This window comes from Python bivittatus, unplaced genomic scaffold (genome assembly GCF_059951505.1).
Source record: "Python bivittatus isolate LINGU-HERP-01145 unplaced genomic scaffold, Pbiv_v1 ctg000690_np1212, whole genome shotgun sequence".
NCBI lineage: Eukaryota > Metazoa > Chordata > Lepidosauria > Squamata > Pythonidae > Python > Python bivittatus.
In genome coordinates, this window is record NW_028277096.1 from 2,304,022 (window position 1) to 2,321,248 (window position 17,227).

The following is a 17,227-nucleotide window of genomic DNA, read 5'->3' on the forward strand; positions in this document are numbered from 1 at the left end:
TAATCTGTTCTGACCCCTATGAATTTGGTCGCCAATCGATTTTGGTCACCAACCAAATCAAATTTTCCCATAAGGTTCAATGTAAATACGGTTAATCCATTCTGAACCATATGTATTTTTTTTTTAAACCACAAAAATATGGAACAAAGTACAGTATAGTACAGTATGAAGAGAGAGAACGCTAACCTTGCTCGACGCGACTTCTGGCGTGGAGGACAGGAAGGCGGGTGGGGAGGCGGTTATTGCTTGGAGGGAGAGTCCCCCTCCCTACAGGAAGCCACGACCACGTGTCACGGCAGGGAAAATGGCCGTGGATCCTGTTCGTCACCCGATGCGGAGTTCACGAACGGAAGCAAAATTTTGCGAACGGTGCTGTTCGTGACCCGAATTGTTCATGAACAGAAACGTTTGTGACCCGAGGTACCACTATATACAGTACTCTAACTCACATTGTACAGATTTATTTTCAGAAAATGAATGTTGTACTCATTAAGGCAACCTGTTCATTTTTATTTTACTTTTATCTTTTTTTGTAGAAGTTGGTAGTTAATGCTGTTGGCTCTTTCCAGTTCTCATCTCAAGGTCATTTTTTCCTCTCTCCTAATTTGTTTTTCACAGCAAGTCAAGATTACTATAGGGAGGCTGGCATTATTGTTAGGTAGGTGAAAATGCATTAAAATCCAGCATCCTGTTTCTCACAGTGGCTAAACAGAATATGAGAGTAATAAATATTTCTTACCATTGTTTTCAGCATCTGATATTCATTCAGAGATATAGTGCTTCTAAGCATAGAGGGTCCACTGAGATATCATGAGCAATTGCCATTGATAAACCTTTCTTCCTCCATGCTAGGGATGTATAAAATTGACCTTTCTAAGAACTACTGGAATATTCTAGAATACCACAAACCATTTCCTGTTCCAGAATAGGTACTTCAGGAAAATTACCAGAATCCCTGTGGAAAGCTAATTCCAAAAACATGAAGGAATTCCTGGAAGCTTGGTATTTAGACAAGTCAGTCATCAACAGGCACAGAAAGATAAACAACATTTACACACCATTCAGAAGAGACAATAAAAAGCTAAAAAAGGAAACAAAAAGACCAGAACACCTCCTCCAGCAATCAACACCCAGATAAGTAGGGATTAACACCAGGATTAACACCAGACAAACAAGCAGTAAAAAAATACCCTTATCAAGGAACTACCAACTCAGACAAATAATGAAGCAGTAAACAACAGCCTATTCAAGGAACTACCAAGGAGAAAACAACACACACACACCCCAACACTGACAGGGCAAGCTACTGTATATAAGCAGACAGCAAACTCCACTCCCTGAAGCACTGAAGATGTTATCTAGTCAGGTAACAAAACGTCTGCAAGAAAAAAACCAAACTCAGAGAACACCAAGGACTCCACAGTCCCTGTGGAGTGGCTGGATTGGTACAGTTAGAAAGAAGAATGAAACATTGTGGTATCCTGGGAATCTTCACTTCGTGGAACAGTATGCTTTGCATATCCTAATCCATATTTGTTTCATGTCCTTATAAAACCATTCATGTTATTGACCATCCTCACAATAAGATTTACAAATGTTTTGTTCTAGAATAAAGCTAAAATGTAATGCAGATAGACTGGTGTCAGGCATGCAGTCATAAACTTTCAGAAGGCCAAAGTTTAAATGGATTAAACAAAATGACAATGCATTACAGTATATCTATAGTTCTCTACATATCTTTTAGTAGCTTGATCTGTGGCAATGAGAAATGAGAGACAATGCAGGCCAGTGATTGATCTGGATGGTTGAAGGCTAGGTTCAAATCCTCTCAGCTGTTTAACTCATTGGTATGTTCCACACATAGTAGTAAACCATAATGCAATTTGTTTAGTTTAGCATCTTATATGAACTCAATCACTGAGATTTCTAAACCATGATTTATAACTTATCATGATATGTTAACCCAGATAATTATGGCTTATTCTTGAAGTCATTGTTAAACAAAACATGGCTTAATGTGATTTGTTTGAATCTAGTCAATGGGTGACTTTGAGCTGACTAGTCTTTCTGAGCCTAATGTAACAAGTTGGGGGTGTGCGTAAAACACAGATCCCAAGTTCAGTCTCTGATATCTTCGGGTAGGATAGAAAGATTCCTGCTTGAAGCCCTAAACGGCTATTGCCAGTCACTGTAGTTAATACTTGACTGGAGTGATAACAGTGTGGCAACTTCCTATTTTTCTAATCTACCTCTCATGATTGCTGGGAAATTAATACATGGGCAGGGTAAAGAATTGTGTGTGCTGCATTAGTTCTGTGAGGATATAAATATAAATAATAAATAGAGTTGGAAGGAGACTTTGAATGTAATCGAGTTCAACTGCTTGCTGCAGAATCTGGAGTGTAGACTTCACTGGTGGAGGGCTGTTAGAGCTTTGCTTGAAAGCCTCCAGTGAATGGCTATGTATCATCTCTGAAAGCAGTCTGCTCCTTCAGTAACAGCTGTTAACTGTTGCTTTGCATCTGGATAGACAAAGCTTCATCAACTAATTTCTGCAGATCAAACATTTCAGGGAATCTTTGCCAACTTCTTTTTCTTGTCCATTTCCTGCAACAGTGGCCTAGCAGATAAAGCAACAACTGATGAAACTTCCACCTCGACTACCTATCCATGGTGAGAAAAATCTGTACGATACTGGGAGAAAAAGCATAATAGCTAAATGTAGAACACTTTTCATTTGGAATATATTTTTTCCAGTTTGGGGTTTTATTTATTTATATATAAATTTATATATAAAATCAGATAGCATGCTACAAGATGCCAATAGAGCCCTCATGACAATCCCTACTACCACCATAATTCAAACCAATGAACTGGCATACACTACAGCCACTGTAAGACTGGAGATACTTGAAGAAGAACAGCAGTACATACCCCCCTGGAAAATGAGGTTGGAGGCTGAGATCAAGGCAACTCAGAGAGAAGTCAACTGGTGGAACTACAGAAGGGTGTGAAGATTAAGGATAAGCCTCAGCTACTGAAAAAATACAAGAGTCTGGCTCCATTGGAAGCCCTAGAGACAATTCTTTACATACTCATTTATTTAAAAAAAATACAGTCCAATCGTGTGTGGTGCTATGTATTACATAAAGAAATGTCAAATAATTACAAAAATGAAATACGAGTAAAATAAACTCGGTTCCTTTGCTAACTCAAACAGGGAGATTAGTTGTTCTTGGGTGTTGGTGAACACTGGCATGTCACCCAAAATGTTGTGGCATGTCACCTTTGACACGTTTGCCAACACAGCCCTAAAGACCACTAAACAATGGCTCATAGCACTAGCTATCAGGCTAAGGAGATCCATTAGAGAAGCAGAGGCCAAGAAGATAAATGTCCTGTTCTCAAAAGAACCATCCAAGGTGTACTCCCAACTGCTGTGCCACAACACAGTAACAGCAGAGCCACCAACAGCAGAAATTGAACAGTACTGGAAGAACATAGGAGAGAAAGCGAAGACATATACAGTAACATCAGTGCAAAGGGGCTGCAGGACCAGAAAGCAAACCACAGCAATCTCCCAGAACAGGAACCAGTCACCATCACAGTAGCAGACATCCAACAGCACGTCAAGAACATGAAGAGCCGGACAGCACGTGGCCCGGACATGATCCACACCTACTGGCTAAAGAAACTAACAGCAGCGCATGAACGCCTATCAGCACAGATGAACCAGCTGCTAGCAGCAGGCTCCCACCCAGATTGGCTAACACAAGGAAGGACAGTGCTGATCATGAAGGACCCCCACAAGGGAGCAGCACCATCCCATTACCAGCCAATAACCTGTCTCCCCACAACACAGAAAGTCCTATCAGGCATCATAGCCACCAAGTTACAGGATGGGCCAGTACATGAGCACAGCTCAGAAGGTCATTGGGAACAACAGCAGAGGCTCAAAATACCAGCTGCTCATAGATAGAGCAGTTGCCCGAGACTCAATGTCTAGACAGACTAATCTGAGCACAGCCTGGATTGACTACAGGCAAGCCTATGACTCAATGCCACACACATGGATCTGTGAATGCCTGGCGCTATACAAAGTCAACAGGACACCAAGGACCTTCCTCAAGAACTCAATGGGACTGTGGAAGACAACACTGGAAGGCAACTTAAGACAGCTTCCACTAGTGGCTATCAAGTGAGGCATATACCAAAGTGATACACTGTCCCTGCTGCTATTCTGCATAGGCTTGAACCCCCTCAACTAGATAATCACAAGGACTGGATATGGATACAAATTCAAGAGTGGAAGTACCATCAGCCACCTCCTCTCCATGGATGACATCAAGCTGTATGCTAAGGGTGAATGAGACATCGATTCGCTGATCTACCTGACACAGATCTATAGTGAGGACATTGGGATGTCATTCGGACGGGAGAAGTGTGGCTGGATGGTAGTAAAGAGAAGGAAGATAGTTAAGACTGATGGAATGGAACTACCAGTGGGCCAGACATACAGACCAGCTACAAGTACCTTGGTATCCCACAGTCACATGGGAACCATGTTGAGGAGGCAAGGAACACAGCAACATCCAAGTACCATCAAAAAGTAAGGCAGGTCTTGAAGAGCCAGGTCAAAGGGAAAAACAAGAACCACACCATCAACACTTGCGCCCTACCAAATACCCTGCTGATATAGTGAGCTGGCCAAAGGAGGACATGGTGGCTGCTGATGTGAAGGCCTGGAAGCTCCTCACAATGTACAGAGATTTCTACCCCAAGTCCAACACCCAGAGACTCTACACCAGCCGGAAAGAGGGAGGGCAGGGTCTGGTGAGTGTCAAAGCCACTGTCCTGAATGAAACCCAGAGCATCCAGGAGTACATCAGTAAGATGGCCCCCAAAGATAAGCTGCTGAGAGAATGCCTGAGGCAGCAGCAGACCTGGGAGGAAGTTCAAGCAGAGGAAGTGCCATGGTAAGACAAGCCCCTGCATGGGATATACCATTGACAGATAGCTGAGGTGGCTGACGTTGGGAAATCCTACCGGTGGCTGGAAAGGGCTGGACTAAAAGACAGCACTGAGGCATTGATCATAGCAGCACAAGAACAGGCACTAAGCACCAGATTCATAGATATAGGGGTCTACCACACTAGACAGGACCCAAGCTACAGACTGTGTAGAGAGGCCTCAGAGATAGTCCAATTCATAGTGGCAGGGTGTAAGATGCAGGCAGAAACAGCATATGCTGAATGGCACAACCAAGTAGCTGGCATTGTGTACAGGAACATCTGCACAGTGAATGGGCTTGACCCTCCCAAGTCCAGATGGGGGATTCCATAGAAGGATGTGGAGAATAACGGCTAAGATCCTATGGGACTTCCAGATCCAGACGGACAGGCAGGTACTGGCCAATCAACCAGACATCGTGGTAGTAGACAAGGACCAGAAGACAGCAGTGGTGATCGATGTAGCCATGCCAAGTGACAGCAACATCAGGAAGGAGTATGAGAAGCTGGAGAAGTACTGGAGGCTAAAGAAGGAACTAGAGAGGATGTGGAAAGTAAAGGCCAAAGTGGTCCCAGTGGTGGTAGGAGCACTTGGAGCTGTGACTCCTAAGCTGGGAGAGTGGGTGCAACAGATCTCAGGAACAATATCAGAGCTCCCTGTCCAGAAGAGTGCAGAGCTAGGAACAGCTAAGATACTGCGCAGAATCCTCAAACTCCCAGGACCCAAGATTGAAGAAGACACAAAGCACCCATAGGGGTGGGAGGGAGGGAGGGAGATAGATTTCACAGGTGCAGGTTTGTTGTGGTCTGTATTATGGTGTAATGACTAGGCTTTAAAACTTACCTTGAAGCCAGCACATTTTCAGTGCTGTAGAACACGGATGGTTGTCATGACAACTCCAGAGTGTTAAAAATGGCAAGTCAGTGGTGAACATGTATGAGAAATATTGGTGGTGAAGGTGGGGGCGTGAGATGGAGTGGGTTTCCCTTATATTTTTCTTAGAAATGTTTCTTCAGAGGCACTTGAATGAAAGATGAGAGTCATCTTTCTGCTTATTTTAAAACGTCGCAGTCTTTTAGCTCAGGAATTCTGTAGCATTGTTTGATGGATTTTTTTCTTCTGTTTTCCAAAGGGGTCAGGCAGAACTTCATTACATGGAGCTTTTTCCTGTTTTAACTTGTAGAATTTTTAGCAATTATTAACCACTGGTTCCAGAATCCTCAGTGCAGAGCTGAGCAATCATTTGGTGCCAAGAGCCACCCTTAAATTTAAGGCTTTATGGCCCCACCCACCTTGTGACCCTATTACAAATGTGGATGAGGCTGTACTTTGGGGAAAGTTTTAAATTTCTTTGTTTTTTAACAGTGATATTCTTATCTAGGGGTTTATATTACAGTACTGTTTTCATATGTTTTCTAACACAGAATGGTGAGAAACTACTGTCGGTTTTCATCTGTTAAAGTCAGTTGAGTTTTTGAGAGCCATAACAAAGGGCCTTAGGGACTTCATGCTGTCCTAAGGCTGCAGGTTGTGCATCCCGGCATTATAAAATGAACAGACTAATTCGTTTGGAACAGCTCTGAGGTTCACAGTATATATGCTGAGAGAAGGGTTGAATTATAGTCAATGGGGCTGGTGGAGAAGAGTATTCCAAATCCTAGAGTAGATTTCACCAACTTGGCACTCTAATTATCCTGGGAGCTCTCAGAATTTCTTGCCAGCATTACTGGAGAATTCTGAGATGCAGTCTCCACATATTTGGGCAGGTTTACTACATACCCTGGTTTGACCAGGAGTGTCCAGTTTTGTGCTCTGTTCTAGGAGTGCTGGCTGATTTACAAAAGTTCTGGAAAATAGGGCTATAGATACCTGCAAAGGGTAACATAGATTTAACCAACTGGCACAACTTCTCCAACAAAAATGGAGTGAAGCATTGCAAATTATACATAAGTGGTAAAAAACTAAAGCAAGTATTTGTGTACCTTAATAGAATGTTTGCTGACCCTGGGAAAACGGATGGAGTAATTTTAAGACATGCAAATACTGGTAGAAAGATAGTGGGTAATATGTGAAACATAACTGTTGTTAGAAGCAAAAAGTTGTGTTTCTGTGCTTCTGTCTGCTTTGTTATATGGAAATGGGAACTGGGTATCTAAACAAACAGTAACAACAAGTGTGGATACAGTACTTAAGTAGTGATGTGTTAAAACAAAAAGAGAGAAGGTCAAGAATGAATGGGTGCTGAATGAATTTGGATTGAATATAAAACTGAGCAACTAGTATGAAACAAATATATTGAGGTGGCATGGTTATGTAGAGAGAATGAAGAAGAATCAGTCACACAACTAGTATATGAAGGAAGAGTGAATGAATCGAGGAAGAGGAAGACTGAAAAAAGTTATGATTTAATGGAATTTATGAAATCTTCAAAAAGAGAAGTATAAAGAACAGAAGGCAGTACATGAAGCATTGCAAAATCATAGTGGAAACAAGGATCATCCACAAGGATGGAAAGATATAGATAGGTATAATGAATGGTGTCTGTGTAAAACAGATTTAACTATACTTCCTTTTCTTACTTCATCTCTTTAATTTCTTTGCTTGGTATTTTTACTCCCTTGCTGTGCTTTATATAACATTGCTTATAATAGAATAGCATGATGGGAATATGTCTCTGTAAATCTGTTAATTGTTTAGAGATGGTTTGATTAAAGTGGCAGAGAAGTTACAATAAATATATAAATACATTAACCAATAAGTTGCAATAATTTTATATAGTTTTTCCTGTCAAACACAACTATCTGGGCCTTTGATACATTAATTTTCAAATCCATACCCCTTGTTGAATCATGCTATAGATCATTCAGGTTCTCAGCCAACAGAATGGCATCATCTCTATACAAAAATGCATGTACATTCACATCCTGAACCAATGCACCTCTAAAATCACTGCAAGTACCCTTATATATTTATCAGTACATTAAACAAGGGGCATTCTGCATCATTCCCCCTTCCCTTAATAACATAACCACGCAACATACCTATTAATTCATTCTCTTTACCATTTATTATTCTTACATTCTAAGTTTGATCTTCCATATTCCATTATTGTCATCAGATGGGCTTCTAGATGTTGAACTCTGCCATCCATCATGGTTTTGGTCAATTGGAGCTTTTAGGTAACACTTTTTTGTGAGATAAAGAAGGTATAGACTAAGTTAGCAATCTTAATCTGCAACATTTCCTTCTAATGATAAGATAGTACTGGTCAGTTTTGACACATTTTGGCCAGTGTGCCACAAGCTTAACCAAGCCCCTGTTTTACCCCAATTATGCTTATGCTATTCTGTGTAAAGTGAGATTTCTGATGTAGAGACTACTTTGTAAACCAGTATACCATTTCTTGGATCTCATCAACTAGGAAGTACTTGCAGTGTATTGATATACTCAAAACACAAAGCATATCGTGGAAAAACATAGAAAGGATACCGTGAAATCTAGGAAGGAGATTACGGATTACAGCCAACCAGAAAGGAACAGACCCATTTAGTTTGCTTTGCTGCTGTCAAGATGATGGGCTGATTTTGTACTTGGGTTCTAGTGGAGTGAAAGAATTGCATAAGGCAATAGATGTCCATGCTATCACTACCTTGGTTTGCTTCTGACTTTTGAATACTCTTGGCTTAGGAAGGAAGTAGCTGTAGTTGAACCATTTTCATGCATGTTCTTGATTATGGGTAGGCAACCTGTCTCCCCAAGAGCTCCAAGTCTTCTTTTTATGGCCTTCATATCTTTCTCTATCCATAATTGCTGAAAACCAGTGACACAATCACCATCCATTTTGAGGTGGGAAAGAACTAAAAACTGTATCTATTTTACAGTTAAGCTGTAAAATAGGCCTATTGCAGTTCAAAAAGAAAAAAACCCTTTTATTTATTTTTGCCTTCACTATGATTAAAATCCTGTGCTCTGTGAAATATAAACATTTATTGGCATCCACCAGCCAAATTTAAATGGTGAGAGGGAAAAGTGAACTGTCTGGGCAGCAGTCCAAAACTCCCCATCCCTTGCACGCTAATCCAGTGTCTTCATCCTACGTGCTGCGTATCACTGACTGAGAATGAAAGATGCAGTAAGCCTGTGTTGTGACATAAAAACTTCAGAAAATAAAGGGACAGCAATGACTTTTCAACTACAGTTTGCAGATGAGAGATTTAGTCAGTACTGGGGAAATGCTGTCATCGGCCAAGCTCTTAGGCAGATGTTTCCTGAAAGTTTGCACCCTACAGGAGTGCCAGGACTTATAATTCCTTATAAATTAACAGCATCTCATCAATCATCTTCTGTAAAGGTTATAGGCCCTAATTTTGCATCTCTGAGCCTCTTCCACCTATACTTGCTAAAAATTAGTGGGGTAATTTCCCACTATTTTAGAAACACACGAAAGCTATAGTGTAAATTCTAAACGTGGCTTAATATACAGTACTTAAACAAGCAAACGAATCCCTCTGCAAATCTCACTCCAGCCTCAGTAATTCTGGAGAGATCCAAGTTCAAACTTGCACTCAGCTGTGGAGTTCACTAGAGAATCTTGCACTCATCACTCTTTGGTCAGCAGAGCCGCCTTACAGGGTTGCTTTGAGAATAAAAAAGAAGTGAATAACGTTTGCTGTCTTCTGTTCTGTGAGGAAAAGAAATGGGATGTAAATGCAGTAAACTGTAATATCTCTAGATGTGAGCAGCTGACTCCATATTCAGCTTCCAAAAGGTCATGAATGGGGCCAGAAGTTAATAGCTCTTAGCTGTAGTTTGTGCCCAGCATGTTTTGTTTAGAGATACAGTATATAGCTTTTTTATCTGGAGGCTCTACTCAGATGATATTGCTAGCAATCATGACTAAAGCTTTCATTTATGCATTTGCTAATTCTCCTTTTAAAACTATCTGGACACTGTCCCTTACGTAAAACCGTATCAGCTGGGGTGATGGTGATTAATCATTCTAGAATGGTTGAGGGGGAACGATCTGATTCTGGATTTGAAAGTCCAACACACCAAAAAGGCATCAGCTGGGGAAGGTGACTAGGAATACCTTCACTACCAGTTGAAGCAAAACAGGATAGTTGGAACATTCAGAAGTACATTGATCCATTAAGACTGTATATGTAAATAAAATCCTTAAAAATAGGCACCTTTTGACAGCAGTCATCCAAGCCATGCGGTTTGGTTTCTGGACTTGATAGGAATCTGTTTGCTCTGTGGTTATGGGATGCCAGCTGTGTTTAAAAAGTTGCTCTCCCCAGATGCCTTCTTGCCCCTTGATATTCAAATGCCTAGAGAAATGACAATGCTTTTTTCTTTTCCAAAACACATTATCAGGTTTTAATGAAGACCTAAGAGCAATGGCATCTGAAACATTGCTGATGAGATATCTGGGTGTTAGCTTTTTCTTGTTGATTTACTGTTTTCTGTCTTTGTCTCACTGTTTCTTTTGCTTATACAACTATTTCTGCCATTCATTTCTATTGAAGGTTTAATTTTAAACCAGAGGTATACTATACTACCAAAATCCTAGGGACCTTTTTTGGCTCTTGAATGCCTTAGCTGCCATCCACAAATAACTCCAGATATTGTTACCAAATTATACTTTTCAGTGGGACAGGAAATTTATTCATTACATGACTGGATAATAAGCATTTTAATTGTATTTAATTTTAATTATATGCAAAATACATTAAATCAGAGTTTATGTTGTGGCAGCTTTACCCTTGACTTTTTGAAATGGGACTCCCAGTACATCACTCTAAGGGCAGAAAAATTGCATGCTTCTATGGACCTCTTTTAAAAAAAAAAAAAAGTTAGAGGCCTAGAATTTCAAGTATTCATTGCCATTTCTTGAATCTTCTGTCATAATGTTCACTTCTCACTTATAACAATGAAAGGATTGTTGCTGGTAGAGAAACTGTTGCTAATGGATTCACAGAATTACAGAGTTGGAAGGTGTCAGTAAGGCCATTGAACTCTACCTTTTGTTGAGTGCAGGAATCCAAATTATTTGTTGGTTTTACTGCATCTCAGATAGAAGGCTGTCTAGCCTCTGCTTGTACACATCCAGCAAAGAGGAACCTGTCCCCAATCTAATTGGTTCTTTTGCTGAACTACTCTTACTAGCAGAACTTTGTTTCTAACATTCAGATGCTGCCTTCCTGTAACTTAAATCCATTATTTGGTAGTCTGCACTCTGGAACAATAGAAAACAGGTCCTAATCTTCTTCTGTAGGATATCCTTTCAAGTATTTGTAGAGTGCTATGAGAGCACTCAACACTAAACGTACCCAGCTCCTTTAACCTCTCTTCTTAGGGCTTAGTTTCTAGTTCCTTGATCATCTTTGTTGTCTTTCTATGAATTTGTTCTAGTTTCTCTTTAGGTGTGGAGCCTAGAACTAGACACTATACTTGAGGTGGGATCTTACCAAGGTAGAATAAAGCAGAATGATTTATGACTTTAGCTAAGGCATATTAGTAATGTGTAATGGAACTGTCCCTACTAGTAAGTAACAATTCTGAATATTGTCCTAAAAGTTTGGCAACTGCTCTTTCCTCTTCAGAATCTGGTTTTAAAAAAACATGCAATCATAGAGTTGGAAGGGGCCATTTAGGGCATTAGCTTAAATCTGCTGCTTAGTTCAGGAATTCAAATTAAAGCATCCCTAACAGATGGCTGTCCATATATTTACATATGTGGAAAAAATATTCATTTGGTTGACATGAAGTGCAGACCTAATTTTAGAATGTAACATTTTGACATTCTGGCATTCTGTTGATGTATATAATATCTTCACACACATCTATAACAGTTTAGATAATCAGGAAAGAATAGGGTTGAGGACATAACTGCTGCTATTGACTTCTGTCCAAATAAAGGAACAAAATGCTATTTGATACTGACATCTTTGGGGATTTGTGCATTTCCTTAGATCTTCCTTTTTATTTTTTGTTCCATTGCTTTAATATATAGAAAAAGAAAAAGAAGAAAAGGAAAAAAAGAAAAAGAAAACAAAAACTAGAGAAAGTAAAGGAAACAAAACTATACTATACTACTTACAGAAAATAATTCAGCCTAATTTTTAAATGTATAATCAGACCTTGACTACACAAAGTAATATTGATCAGCCTTTCTTTACATTCATAAAGAACCAGCTCATAAACAGAAAACCCCCCACATATATTAATCCAAGATTTTAAATCCATCTTTTTAGCATTGAAGAATAACCTTTTTTGCTCCCCCTCCCCATTTGATTAATTCACAATTCTTCATGTAGTGATACATTCCAATGTTTTTTAAATTAATTCAGAAGCACATTTACATCTTAAACTTGATTCATCTTTGCAATACCACATTAACAGACTTATGAATATTAAAGAAACTGGGGTAATGGAACAACCCTTTGTCATATCAGCAAGTGTTTTGTCAGACATTTTACCCTCCCAGCATAATATTATTAGCTAACACCCTTTAGTCATTTTTTGAGATGATCTCTCTCTTTTTCAGGATTTCCTCACCCCATTCTTCTGGAGGTTGAAGCATTCTGTTTGTACATGTGAGAGTAGGAATCTAACCTGAGCAATTACTGTATTATTCAACCAGGTTTTATGAGTATAGTAAAAAGGAAATCAGTTTACAGGAAACCCTAGCCCCTAAATAACTACATCTTGCCAAGAGAAGAGCCAGACGTATGTGCTCTGTGCATACCTGGAAATGAAGGCAGAAGGAAGGAAGTGACATGAGATTAGTAATCTCTTAAATAGAGTGCAGCAGAGTGCCAAATTAAATCCTTAACTTTCTATGTACATCTCACTGCCTCCTTGTGGACAGTAGGCCATGAGGTGCTAAAGACTCAGTTTCATTGGATTCCCACCTCCATCCAGAACTTTCCTGGTGTTCCCCTTCATCTTGACCCATTCACTTTTCCTTTATATATTGGTTTTGTGATTCGATCCTCAATCATTCTATGTGACCAAACTGCCTCAATTTACTTCTTTTGTGCTATTATATTCAGTCCACATTAATTCAGCATCATTCATTCTTGAATATCTCTTCTTGTTTTATAATGTACACTTCTTATATAGCATTCACCTTCTGTGTTTGTCCTGACATGCCAGGAGAAACATGACAAACTGGGCAGAAGCGTGCTTTTATAAATAGATACTTTTACTTCTCTCACAAACATTCATTCCTCTCAACAAACTTTCTACCAGCATTTTGCACATCATGGAATTTCTCCATTTCCCCATGTTTAGTAAACTTCTACAAATGTACACAAATTCATTTACTTGCTCTAATTTTACTCCATTTTCCCTATCAAGCACAGCTACTTTTCATCACCCTTGTACCTTTCACAAATTCTCTCACTCTGTCATCAGAAAATTTTATTTTTTACATGTTTTAAATTATTCAGAAAGTTAATCAAATAGTCACAAAGAAAAAGAGAAAAGAAAAATTGTATTAATATACAAGAAAAAAATGAGAAAAATAAAAAAATAAATAAAACCATTAAGAAACTTCTTGGTTACAAATTATACTCTTCCCTCCCATTGTGCTTCAACTGATGAGTGTGATCAATATATTTATAAGCATTAGGAATTGTTTCTGATTTCTATTTAAGTCCCTTTGTCTATTTTTTTTCCTTTGGAAACCATAGTATCAGAGTTTGCCTTGTTGTGTAATATGTGATATATAAGGGAGCCATTCTTGCTTAAATTTAGTTACACTTCTGTTGTGAATATATACTGTTAATTTTGCCATTACTGTGTATACTCCCAAGTTTAGTTTCCCAGTCTGACATTTTTGGCAAAGTATCTCTTTTCCAGTGTTGTGCCAGATTTATCCTTGCGGCTATCAACATGTATCTTAATAAATTATGATATTTTTGTTTATATGTTCTGGAACAATTCCAAGCAGAAATATTTAAGGTATGATTGAAATTATAATTTTTTTTGGTATAATATTGTGTATTTCTTTCCAGTACTTTTTGAGATTTTTTTGCATAACCACATATGATAGAATGTTCCTTCTTTATCATGACATTCCCAACATTTCTTATTTGATGATTTATCAATTTTTGTGATTATTGACAGAGTTATATATCATCTGTAAAATATACCAATTTTCCCTTAAATTATAACTTGGGGTAAATGTTATTGATTTTTTTTCATAATTATTCCCTTTGTTTTATTGTAATTGTTTCTTTAAAGTTTTGTCTGGCGTGGTGGTTTAAGGTACCAGGCTAGAAACTAGGAGATTGAGTCCTAATCCTGCATTAAGCACAAAGCTAGCTGGTTGACCTTGGGCCAGTCACTCTCTCTCAGCCCTAGGAAGAAGGCAATGGCAAACCACTTCTGAAAACCTTGCCAAGAAAACTACATGGATTGGTCCAGGCAGTTACCAGGAGTCAAGAGTGACTGGAAGGGACCAAATCAAACAAAAAACACTTAACAATGCTCCTTAATTGTTCATTTTAAGAATACTGTTGTAGTGGGGAGCAACTGGCCCTTTAAATCACAAGCCAGCCTGATGTGCCCAGAGGAAGTCACCTGACCCCTGAGGGCCAATAAAGGAAAAGAAGGGGGTTATGTCAGTTTTTGGGTGGGAAAAGTTTTGAGACTCTTTGGAGAGAGTCAGCTGGAGTCCTGGATGAGGGCTTACCTCAGGCAAGGTGGGAAATTGAGTTGCTTTGGCTGTAGTTAGAATTGCATTAGGGTTGTTTTTGCATTTTATTTTTTTAAACAGTAGTTGTGTGTGTGTGTTTAGAACCTCATCTTCTTTTGAATTTTTGTTTCAATCCTGACCGGTTGCTTTCTATTACTTGCCTCAGCTTAGCTGAGCTACTGACTCCCAAAGTCTTTGTTTGGTTTCCCCTTCTGTATTTAGCCAGACTCAGGTAGGGTGGGGATTTCCCCTTCAATACTCTCCTGGTTCCCCAGAGAGCAGGTGTGGAAGGGAGAATCAGTTTATAATGAAGGGGTGGTGGCAACGAAGGGACCTAATTTGCTGTTCAGCCACAGGCACAGGTTACCTCAGGTTCTGAGGTACTTAGGTTCTACCTTCAGAGGGAAGGGCTGGTTTGACCCTAAAGATGCTTTCCTTATTACACCTCTAGATTTAGAATAATCCAAAACATATTTCAGTACTGATACTAATTTGGGACTTTAGATGCTGCTAATCCATCTACATCAAATTGTGAAATCAGTAGAGATTTTAACAGAATATACTGCCATTTTGCAATTTTAGGCAATCCAAGTTGCTGTTGCAATATTTCAGTTTAAAAAAATTGATTAGCAATAAACTGATCTTAAGTACTATTAGCTCTGTGTGATTTACCTGTTAGTTTTACTTAAAGATTATCCCCAGAGTGTATGTTTATCATGTGAATAGGAATGAAACTCATATTTCCATCCCAATATCTTCTAAATGTGCCAAATGTCTCTCTCTTTAATAGAGGAAATACAATGATGCTATGAGTGAAAATAGAGCTTAGGCCCTGCTATGATCTCAGAAGGACACATAATACCTTTCTAATTATGCCCATAATGTATTTTTACTTGATTGCATGTACTCCATAGAGAAATTGATATCAAAATACGACAAACCTGAGAATCCGGAAAATTATATTTACCCATTACTATATGATAGCCTCAGTTTAAATAAAGAAAATCTAGGTGTTTGTCCTTTGCATAAAAAAAAAAAGTCTTAATATCTTATCAATACTGTATGCTTGAAGTAACTTAAACGTATTGGTTTAGGAAAACTCTAAAAAATATTAGCAATCTTGAACTGATAAATTACTTTTACAACATTTAAACACAATGGAATATTTAGCTTTCTATTTATATCAGTTTTAAGCTGAAATAAGATTCTCAGATTCACAAATCCTTTTTACAAAAATAGATTATTCCCATCAAGAAAGAAGATGGGGGAGATGAGTTAATGACTAAAGATTACAGAATTGAATGGATACTCCATGAAATTAATGAACTATGTACATTGTAGGTTGAAAGATCTGTCAGGAAGCAGCTCAGAATACTGTGTGACACAGGGCATATTGAGGAACAGTTGAGATTCACTCTCCCTAGGGCATTGACCCTGGGATGGCTTTTTCCCCCAAACCATGTTCCTGTACCTTTAGCAGTGGACTGACTTGCAGTATAAGTATCTGCTAAAGCTTACTTTCATGCTATGATTAGCATATTCAGTTACAAAGCTTAGACAGATTTTATGGTCATGGTGGCAGTTCAAGTTCTTCTTGTTACTGCCCCTCAAAATTAATGTTCCTTTATCAGTTACTGTTTACGAGCTTGCTATTTGTTATGTCAGCATGAAATGATCTTATATGCTTTAACCCATTGATTGGCAGCTGCCCAAGTCTGTGATAGTTGCTTGGAACAACTTTGTATTCTGTGCTTCTGTATTCTGTAAGTGCTAAATAGAAAAATAACCAATACTTTTTAAAAATGGAATGCGTAGTTATTCCTCTCTTTCCATTTTATATAAATAATTCTATTTATATAATAAATATAAATAGACACCTAGTTGCCTTTGCCTTCTTTTATGCTCCTGCTTCTTCCTTGCATCCTTGCATTGTGTATTGTTCCTTTTGCTTGAAATTATCTTTTTCTACATCCTCTTCCTTTTAGGTCCACTTCTTTAGCTTACTCCACATCTAGAGAAAAAATAACCTCTCTTTTGTGATGGCTGATAACTGTAATTTATCCCCTCTTTCATTTAAGATCTTATCCAATGTTGCCATCTATCTGTGCACCATCTGTGTGGGTATCATGTCTTACTACATGGCAGACCGTAAGCACCGCAAAGCCTTCCTAGAAGCTCGGCAGTCTCTGGAGGTCAAGCTCAACCTTGAGGAACAAAGTCAGCAGCAGGTAAGAGTCGAAGAGCTCCATCTGTAGCTTCTATTTCGTTTCTGTCTCATATCTACATGGGCAAGTCAGAACTTGGGTTTAATATCTAGGAAAATCCATTTTCTCAGTTTTTGATTTCTAGATTTGTATGTAGGTATATATGAATGTGCATGGCAGAACTGACTTTGCATCAAATTCCAGATACATGAGTTTGTATGGCTGCCACCACCATCATCATCATCATCATCATCATCATCATCATCATCATCATCATCATCATCTTATTTGTTAAACTTCTACTGTT

The 17,227-nt window shown here is 38.8% G+C and overlaps 1 protein-coding gene across 2 annotated transcripts in view; it reads left to right on the plus strand.

The window, feature by feature from the left end:
- Positions 1-17,227, plus strand: part of ADCY3 (adenylate cyclase 3) — a 105,838-nt gene that overhangs the window by 23,949 nt on the left and 64,662 nt on the right. For both annotated transcript variants that reach the window (XM_088152159.1, XM_088152160.1), the window contains exon 3: positions 16,795-16,944. In XM_088152159.1, the coding sequence (XP_088008285.1) occupies positions 16,795-16,944 (150 nt within the window). The remainder of the gene's footprint in view (positions 1-16,794; positions 16,945-17,227) is intronic.